Consider the following 10,206-nt stretch of genomic DNA (forward strand, 5'->3'; position numbering starts at 1 on the left):
CGTGCCTCTCGCGGAGGGAAAAAATGAAAACGTGTGCGTCTCACGAAAGCAAATCCGTGTCTCTCGTGAAAGCAAAACTGTACCTCTCGCGGAAGGAAAAAATGAGAATGCATTTTTTTGATTTCCGAAAGGCACGGCCGTGCCTCTCGCGAAAGGAAAAAAATATGTTTTATTTTCGCTTCTGAGAAGCACGACCTTGCCTCTCACGGAAGCAAAGCAAATTTGTGTTCATTTCTAAGAACCACGGCCGTGCCTTTTGCGGAGGAAAAAAATGAAAAGCTGTTTTTTTTTCGTTTTAGACCTTTCAAGAAGGTAAATTCGTGCCTCTCGTCGAAGCAAAACCGTGCCTCTCGCGAAGGGCAGCCCCTAAAAAAAGCGCAAGGAAAATAGTGAGCAGACCCGCCTGTTCGGCCCATCCATCTATCAGGCCCATCGTGGGAGAAGAAAAGGCGGCGAGGCCGGGACGGACACGCACGCCTTGGTCCGTCTCTCTACATTAACCGCGAGAAGGCCGAAGGAAGCAGGAGGAAAGCTTCGAGAAAGCGAGAGAGAGGAGAGGAACAGGTCCAAAAATATAAATAAAGAGGAGAGAACCCTAGATCTGGTCCAGATGTCCATGGCGCTGCGCAACTTGGCCACGAGGATGCGGTCCCCGGCCGCCGCCGTCCTCCGTCCCCGCGTCTCGCCTTCGGCCGGCACGCGGCCCCTCCGCTCCAGGCTCTTCAGCTCCTTGGAGGTAATTTGCCCGCCCCCTTGCCCCCCGCGCTCCCTCAAAGTCCGAGAAATTTCCGTCCGCCCCGTGCGATTCGTGCCGACGATTGCCCTAGTTTATTGTTACTCCGACCTGTCCCTCCGTCCGTCCGTCGTCGCGTCATTGCTCGATTCCCCGCGGTCCGGCCCCTAGATCATCACGCGCTCTACTTGCAAGTGTGCGTCTACTCCCTCCCTCTCTGATTTCCATCTGTACAAGTCTCCAAATTAACACTTTGGCCACTGATTTCTATCAAAGTATTTTGCTTTGACTTGCATATATTCAAATTTACATCTTGCAAGTATATTTCCTGATAACTCTCCTACCGGTTCTGCTCAACATTTCCCTAGTGATATTGAGAAAAATGTTTGACTAGCCAAGCAGCCACCTGCATTTGCAAATCACAGGGGTCTATCCTCAAGCTTGAAGCTCAGCAAGGGTTTGACAAACCAAGTTGAATGATGCCATGTTTATTATACCGGGTCTTAAATTATTAAACAAACTAGTTTGGAAGTACAGTCGCTGTAGCTTGTCGGAGTAATTAGCTGCTTTGCATAGACTGCCAAGCTGCAACTTTTATTCTTACAGTCAACTTTCTATTATCTGCCCTGTGTGATGCATTCTGATTACCTTACCGTCGGTGGTTTAGTTACTTATAATTTCTTCAGCTCAGGGTCTAGATATCTTGCTTTGTTAGCATGGATGGGGCTGTTGACCCTCTCAGGCATCGGACAAGTATGGAACTACCAGTTTTTACTTTGCTCATGTCCTGGAGCTCCCTTGTTTCTGCGTACAGGAGCTCTCTTGCTATTATGGTATATATTTTGTATTTTGTAGGCTTCATGTGTATATGAGTTCTTATTATCGTTTTGATAGGTCTCTTTGCCTCACACAAATACTCCCTCCATTCCTAAATATAAGACCTTTTAGAGATTCCAATATGGACTACATACGAAGCAAAATGAGTGAATCTACACTTAAAATATGTCTATATACATCCGTATGTAGTCCGTATTGAAATCTCTAAAAGGACTTATATTTACAAACGAAGGGAGTAGTTCATTGCACTAGGTGCATCGCAAGTGATTCTCTGTTGCCAATAATGATGTGTTCCGTACCTACTAGCTAGATCAAACATATGTCAACATGTCATCTCGAAGAATCATGCTTCTAGCCTATTTTTGTTTTATTAGCAAGAAAGATCACATTAGAGTGCAACTGCTACTCCCTTTGATTGATTGCAACCGTCAGCCGTTTTAGTGCAGTCTCACAGGCAACAGTCATTAAGATGCTTTGCATATACTGCGAAGCTGCAACGTCTATTCTCACATTCATTTACCATTTAAGGTTAAATAGAATTGCTGAAATCAGGTCTGCTTCAGTATATCCTGTCATGTTGTGTTCCTGAGACATGATATGATTGAAGATAGCATTCAATAGCATATTTGCCTCCTTATCCACTTGTCCATTTTGTCGCAAACTAATGTTCTCTTATAACAAAATTGGTGTGAACAGGAAGATCAGGAAGATGTGAAAAGGCTGTACCAAGAGAATCTAGCTACACTTGATCGAGTGAAGAAACACCAGGAATTTATGAGGTATGGAACTAGAGTTTGTTGCTGCATGATTTCTTAAGTGAAATTATCCTAATCCCGTTTCCTCCTTTCTGAAGATCGCGCATTGGGTTTCTTGAGAAGAGCAACAAGTATCTGAGTTGGTCTTTCAAGCTGCTTCTGCCTATTCCCACCGCGGCTGTCATCCTGAAAGCAATCGACGGTTAGAGGAGAAGTGATTATGCCCTGCTCTGTTTTATCTATCTATATGTCATGTATTATGTATTTATGAAGGAGGCACCCTGTTGCTTGGATGGCGTCTGTTATGTTAGGTCGCCAAGTCAGACATCTATTATCATGGTTGAGAACTGTGTAAGCTGATACAGGCACTTGGATATAAGTTTGCCTTGGCTTGTTGAAGTAGCTTTGATGTAATCCAAACTCTATTCCATTAAGTGCTGTGTTGTTCAGGGAGGTTAAGGTGTTTGTTTCTTTAGTCTTTTCAGTTGTTTATGTCCCTAGAAACTGTAATAAGGTAGCTCATGTCCTAGCGACTTTTGGTTTGAAGATGACACCGTATCCCAAGACGTATGGGCGGGCGGTGCACCAACCTTCGTTCGGAACCTGATTGCCAATGATCTGGTTCGGCTCGCTGAGTGATGGAAAGTTTGCTCCATGTCAAATAACAAATCTCGAGCTTCTCTGTTTTTTTTACCTAACTAGGACAATGCCCATGAGCTTGTCACCGGAAAACATAAACCCCTCCCCAAACTTCTGACACAACCCGCACTCCTCGTCTTCTCCCGCTGCTCGCTCCCATGCTCTCCCGTGCATCCGCCGCTCCCTTCCCCTGCCTCCTGAATCTCCCCTCTTTCACCCCAAAAATCGTTTCTTCCTCCCGCCGCGTCTCCTGCTCGCGCCCACCCCCTCCCTCCTAGCGTTGACGGAAGAAGCTGGTGGCCCTCGGCCCAGCGGCTGGCGACGCGGCCTTCCCGCCCTCGCCTCCCCCTGGCGTCGCCGCCTCACCACCCCCCGAGGCATGGGGCGCGGCCGCAACAGCGCTGCGGGAGACGGTGGCCAAGGAGTCGTGCCCGCAGGTGGTGAGCCAGATTGTGTCCAGTTGCGCCAACTCGAGCGGCTTGGCCATGGCCGTCGTCGACGCCAACGGCATCATCTCGGGCGGCGCCGCGCTCGCCTCCACCGCGGGCCGGCTGGTCATGGTGCTCGAGGAGGTGCGCGACGCCGCAGCATGCCGGAGGCTCGTGCTCCTACCCACCCCCGTCGAGACCGTTGAGCCTACCCCTGAGTTCGTCAAGAGAGGTCGAATGTTTACTTTAGACAGCCTAGACCCTCATACTGCTGCTTTCATTTGCTGAACAGAGCTTCAAGTTGATTTCAGAAATATTGTGACATGTTCAGACTGAATTAGTAATTCAGAAATGTTCAGTGTAAAAATTCAGAATGTTTGACAAAAAATCTGTCTCCTAGATTTTGGATTCTTGATGTTTTTGAAAAGGACATGCCTCTTTGACTGAAATTCTGTGGACACTTTCCAAAATATTTTTTGTTTGCTGCAAACAGTAAAAATACTCAGCAAATTCTTGTTTTGGATAATTATCAGTTTTCAGTTTGCATAACACTTTTTAGTTTGCATTATCCTTCTCTGAATAATTCAAATGTCCTGGATACAGAACATGGATAACACTATATATTTAGTGTAGAATCTTGTAGACTGAATATTTAGTGTAGAATCTTGAAACTGAATTTATGGCAGAATTAGTACATGAAAACTTATTGTTACTGTAATTTAGTTACCAGTTTGGGAGTACATGAAAACTGAACTTATTGGCACTCTTAACTGTTGGAGTACCTTCTTCATAAGCTTTGAATTTTGGCCATTGCTTCTGCTGTTTAGTAACTTTTCTGAATTTTTACACTTTATTCTTTTCTAAATTTTTACTCCAAGTGAGTAACTACAGTAACTCCAAGTGAGTAACTACAGTAACTTCAAGTGAGTAACTACAGTAACTTCAAGTGGGTTTTCTGATATTTTTTTTACATTACACTAATCATGATATTTGTTCCTCTGTTCTGGTCATAATTATAATCTGATTGCTGAACCCTTAATCATTCTCATAATTCACTAACATTCATGCCCTGATGTTTCACAAAAATAACAGAAAACCTGACAATGTAGTGGAGCTAATTACCTTGGAGTAAAACCTAAGACATTTCACTAGCAATTCTGAAATACTCATGCTAAAGATTGCAGACTTGATAATTCATGGTTTGGATTTATCAACTTCCTTTAGCATAGTGCACACCTGTTTATTTCCTCTCTAGTGGCCTAATTCTAGTGGAACTTTGGTTGGTTAGTGCTCTTTGTTGCTTTCGACTAATCTTAGTTTGACGGACCTGACTTGTGCTCATTTCCAGTGGACTTCACAATCCAAAGGAGGGACAAAAGAGCAGTCTACCTGACAAGGACATGGCATAGGTTGCACACAAATACTGTGAGCTATCTCAGTTTAACTGCGTATTGCTTCAAGTAATTGACACAAGTGCAATTTTATAACTTGCCTATACCCATGTCCTACCTACTGTAGTAATTATTCGTTGACATGATTAATTGACGCAAGTAATTGACAGAATCTGGACTAATTGATTATTTCCAAAATCTGGAGTAATCTTGTCAAGTTACATGATCAGTTGTGCTTGACTGAAAATTTTGACTGGAGTAACAGAGGCATAATAGTAGAAATTACAGGTGTAGATTGCTCTGTTCAACAAAGTTCCTATCAGTCCAACAATGTTTCCGAATCTAAACATTTTCAGTTAACAGAACCTGAACCTGAACATGTTCAGTTAACAGAATCTGAACTTTTTAACCTTCCCTCTCCCTTTCAGGCGAATGTGGATGTTGCACACTATTGTGAAGGTGTAGCACTGCCCAATTCAATTTCCACTGCACATATCTACTACAAATTCACCTTGTCAACAGCAGAGGCGGGGCAGAGAGCTCAGACGGCGAGGAGCAGCAGCATCAGACGGAGAGGACTTGATCGGGGGGCGTCGGCGTCGCCCAGCAGCAGCAGCAGCAGCATCAGAGGCTGGAGGGAATCGCAGCGGCCGCAGAAGGAAGCGGCGGCCGGCGACTTGCCCAAATCCCGCACCGGCGGCCGCGGGCGCGAGGAAGCGAGCAGAGGATGAGGGCGCGGGCCGCACCGGCTGGGGACGCGAGCAGGGCGACGGGGCAGGCGCCGTCAGCCGTGGGGGAGGCGTGCGTCCAGTTGGTCGCCGCGGAGGAGCAGTCGCCTCCGTGCGGACGGCGGCGCAGGTGGGCAGGGGCGCCGCAGATTGGCAGAGGCGACGTAGGTGGGCGGCGGCGCGCTGGGCTCTACGGTGGCTGCCGACGGCGCGCTGGGCTAGTTCCTGCCGCGGGCGACCGAGGGAGGAGGAAGAAGCAAAGGGGGTAATTAGCAGGAGATTTAAAATCCTAAGGGTTCTTTTTTTTTTTGCAAAAATCACAATGAACTACGCCGTGGACTTGTTTTCTCGGACGGAGGGAGTACAACGTAACTTATTTTGTGAATGTGTTGTATTTGTCGAGAGTACGGAACAAAAATTGTACGTAATACATATGTAAATTAAGAAATGTAAGTTGTGCCTGAAATTTTTGGCCGCATCACAAAAAAATATCACCATCTATATCATGCCCTCCCTCGCTCTTCCTCTCTCTTGGTGTGATCATGAGATTTGTCCTAGTTCTCTCTCTCTCTCGGCCCGATGCTCCATCATCATCCATGAGCTTTGTTCAGCCACTTATTTACCAGAGAGATCATGTCGTCATGGAGAACAATGGCGGAGCTTGAAAGAAATCTCAGGAGGGGCGAAGAAATCTCAAACGGGCTGTATAGCACAAAGATTCAAATATGCTTGCCCCACATCATCTCTTGGATTAGCTCGATATTGTCAAATTTGTGGACGTAGACACGTAGTGTTGGATCCCGCTGCAAAAATTCAATCCCTCAAAATAGGACTTCATTTGTTTGATGGCCTTATTTTTGCGGCATCGAAGGATGTGGTCCGTGTTGCTCAAATTCCAGCAACAACAAAGGAGGCTGAACATGTATTGCTTCTGTTTGTGTTGGTTCGTCAACTTTACATTCAACTGAATCGCCTCACTTTTTTTTGAAAAATACATAAATTGTTTTCCCTCAAGAATTGTATTCACCGTTTTTCTGTGAAGGACATTTTTCTATTCAGCACAAAATCCATGACCTAATTAGAATTTTCCCCAACTAAGAAAGAAAATGCAGAATCAAAATACTCTAAATTTCCGCAATTTGTAGAGGGGAGAGACAGAGAGAGACAGCGAGAGCAATTTGCTCACCAGTTCACTTCTGCACTGCGCGCGGCGCCGGTGTTGCCTGATTCTGTTTGCGTCCGTGCGGCAGCAATGAGAAGTCAGGACTCAGCAGGTAGGAGCGGAGATGTCTCTGACCAGCAATAACCAATCCCTAGCCGTTCGCCCGCCAGCGGCCAACCTCCACGCCGACAAGCCACAGCGGCCGCCGGCCAGTCCACCGGTGCGGTGCCCCACCTCCACTCCCTCCGCCGTTGATGGAGAACACGTCTCTGAACTCACCCTTACGATTCGATCTGCGCAAGCCTATGGAAGTTGGTCCGCTCGGTGATCTTGTGTATACGGCACGTGGCGCTGCCGGTGCATTGGATCACCATGGTGCGTCTAGATAATGCTATTACCGTGTTAAGCAGAGCAGCGTGTGAGTATATCAGTATGCATGCTAGTCCAATTGTTCATAGACTACTGTTCTTGCAAGAGACTGGACTGAAACACTAGACTTTGCCCAACCAAAACATGTGAGCTAATGAATGTGCGAGAGAGTGGAAAGCGTAACCACACAGTAAAGATACGATGCCTGAACAATTTGAACTCTCCGGAAGTGAAGTACAGTACTCGAATGATCAAGACGGGAAGCAAATGGCTGAGATAGTCTTTCTGGTTAACTTGAACAAAATTGCATTCATGAACTTGTTTTTGACAAATGGATGAACAAATTTGAAATCAATGAACAAATTTTGAAATGATGAACAAAATTTGAATTTAATGAATATTTTTTTAGGTTGGTCAACAAATTTTCAATTTTGGTGAACATTTTTTAAATAAGATGAACAAAGAAAGTTGAATTCGATGAACATTTTTTTGAATTTTTCTGAACATTTTCTTAATCCGATGAACAACAAAGTTTAATTTGATGAACATTTTTTAAATTGTGGAAAAAATTAACATTGATGAATATTTTTTGAATTCGATGAACAAAAAAGTGTTCGTAAAATTGAAAAGAAAATTCGAAAAAAGTGAAAAAGTAAAGATTTAAAAATAGGAAAGGAAAAGGGAAACATAGAAGAAAAGAAAAAATGAAAAAAAGAAAAAGAACGACAACACAAAAAAAGAAAAAAGAGAAAACTGGGAAACATCACGCCCCAAATGGGCCGGCCCAGAAGGCGCGCAGCTGGGCTGGGGGTGCGCGCCACGGCGCTAGGGGGCGCCCTATGCGCCATATAGGATCTATATGCAAGACATAGCACGCAGGTTTCGGAATTTCAGGAAAGTATGATGAACAAAATCCTCTTCACAAGATGTATACTTCTTGTTTCTGTTTGGTCAATGGTTTCTATCTTTAATAGATTTCATTATGGAGACAAAATTCTTGGATAAGGTTTCCAACGCACAAATACTTACCAAATCCACTTTACTAGTTATTAATGAGCTCGCGGGAGAGCTGAATACCAGAGAAATTAAGCTGCAGCTTTCATGGCCTGGCAGATGACGTGGATTTTTTTCATTGGTATTTTGTCTTTGGAACTACTGATCGACAGCTTGAGGAAGTACAATAAGGTGATGCAATCAGGCTATAAGCCTTTAAATATTATATTTTTATGAGTCGGAAGAGAGAGAGAGAGAAGAGGAGAGATAAAAGAAGCGGCTACTAATTACCAGCCAGGTGTAGCATGTGTTTCTAGAGACTTTGTGAGAGACAGAGCATAAATAATTTTATATTTCTTTGTTGTGGGGGTACTTTACTATCGGTTCTGCGTGTGGGAAATCAATTCGATTTGATCTTTGGGCTGATAGATATAGTCTTGATTAATTAGTATTGTAGTATGGATGAGCAGAGCTAGTTGCTGGACCATGTCAAACTTTTTACCACTACAACTCTTCTTGTACTCTCTCTGTTCCTAAATATAATTCCTAAATATAAGATCTTTTAGAGATTTCAATATGAACTACATACAGAACAAAATGAGTGAATCTACACTCTAAAATACATCTATATTCATCCATATATATATATATATATATATATATATATATATATATATATCCATATGTATTTCGCATTGAAACCTAAAAGGTCTTATATTCAGAAACAGAGGGAGTAGCTAGTTAATTTCCTATTAATTTCTCCGTGAGCTGCTAATTGATCTCTTTGCAAAGGACAGTGAGTGAACTGAGCTCTGAGTTGTATCGTCTTGATGTGGCCATGGGACACATGTTTCATGGCGTTCGTTGCTTACTTGCCTATTTTAATTTGTTTATTTTATTGCAACTTCTCGGTTCTTGCGTAGGATCCTTCAATTCTTCATATACTTTGGTTTGTTCAGACATATTCGTTGACCTTTTATTTATTTATTTTTTTATTTATTTGTGTTGTGCATAGTTCAATTATTCGTTCGCATTGGTGGGCAAAACCAACACTCAATGGACACTAAGCAATTAACTGATGTGTGTATTCACTAGGTTGCACAATATATTTATTATGTGGCACACAAACCTGATCCGATCAAAAAAAGCATTGCATGGGACTTGATCCCGCGACCTCATGGGACTTGGAGATGGAAATTTTACATCATCTATTGGAGATGCTTTAAGCTACTAAGTGATTGTTATTTTGATTAGGTTAGATAATATAATTTTTATTTGGCACGTGGGTTTTTAACAGTTTTTTTGTCCCTTAGGATCACTTTCCTTATGTTCCAATTTATACTTTATTGTCTAAGGAACAAATAAGTTTCCATACATGGAATATATTGATCCGATCCAGGTTTTACTTTATTTTCATAGAGTCGATCAGGCCGGCGTACTACATCACAATATAGACTACGTAACCTAAATAACAACAAATCAATTAGTAACACAATGGTCTTTGACTGTTGGTTTTGCCCATAGATTGTGACTTCAAGTTCAACGCAACGTGAGGCATTTTAATATTATTTTTTCCTTTACAGGATTAGCTTGTTGTTGTTGCAAAAAGACCCTTGTAAAACTTATTCGATTTCAAGCCATCAAAGATAGGCTGACGTGTGTCAGCAACGTGTCCGGTTTTCTCCCTCCCGAATCGGTTTTGGACTTGTTTGATCAAATAAACGAGTTTATGGATTAAATCTGATCACTTACTGAGTTGTTAGCGTAAAGTGTACATTCGGTTTGAGTTAATGGTTGAATGGCACATTTTATGTGCAATTCAAAAATGATTGTGAATCTCAAGAATGTTCGCAGAGATGAAAAATGTACATAAATTTCAAAAATGTTCAGAAACCAACAAAAGATTCAACACTTAAATATGTTCATGACTTCAAAAAACAAAATGAAAGTTACTGTTTTCTTTACTTTAGAAATTTGTGTGAAGAAAAAACAAACAAATTAGAGTTTTGAATCTTTTTTGCGAAATTTGAGCTTTTTATCTAATTTTTGAACATTTCCTAAAATTCCAAACAGTGTTTAAAAAAAGCAAACAACCCTTGAATATGTCATACATTTAAAAAAATAAAAAACCACTGAAAAGCAGAAAAAATAAAACGCTATAAAACGAAAAA

The 10,206-nt window shown here is 42.6% G+C and overlaps 1 protein-coding gene across 1 annotated transcript; it reads left to right on the plus strand.

Moving 5' to 3' along the window:
* Positions 1–488: 488 nt before the first annotated feature.
* On the plus strand, positions 489–2,784 carry LOC123154817 (uncharacterized). Its single transcript, XM_044573446.1, has 3 exons — positions 489–736; positions 2,267–2,349; positions 2,424–2,784. Exons 1-3 carry the CDS (start codon positions 611–613, stop codon positions 2,530–2,532), a joined length of 318 nt encoding a protein of 105 aa, XP_044429381.1. The 5' UTR covers positions 489–610; the 3' UTR covers positions 2,533–2,784.
* Positions 2,785–10,206: the final 7,422 nt, after the last annotated feature.

Source organism: Triticum aestivum, chromosome 7A, assembly GCF_018294505.1.
Source record: "Triticum aestivum cultivar Chinese Spring chromosome 7A, IWGSC CS RefSeq v2.1, whole genome shotgun sequence".
NCBI lineage: Eukaryota > Viridiplantae > Streptophyta > Magnoliopsida > Poales > Poaceae > Triticum > Triticum aestivum.

Excerpts from the sequence above, each read along its gene's own strand:
- LOC123154817 (XM_044573446.1), top strand. The coding sequence starts at position 611 with ATGTCCATGGCGCTGCGCAACTTGGCCACGAGGATGCGGTCCCCGGCC. Across the intron at positions 737-2,266 it reads GGCTCTTCAGCTCCTTGGAG|GAAGATCAGGAAGATGTGAA; the intron begins GTAATTTGCCCG and ends TGGTGTGAACAG. Across the intron at positions 2,350-2,423 it reads AAACACCAGGAATTTATGAG|ATCGCGCATTGGGTTTCTTG; the intron begins GTATGGAACTAG and ends TCCTTTCTGAAG.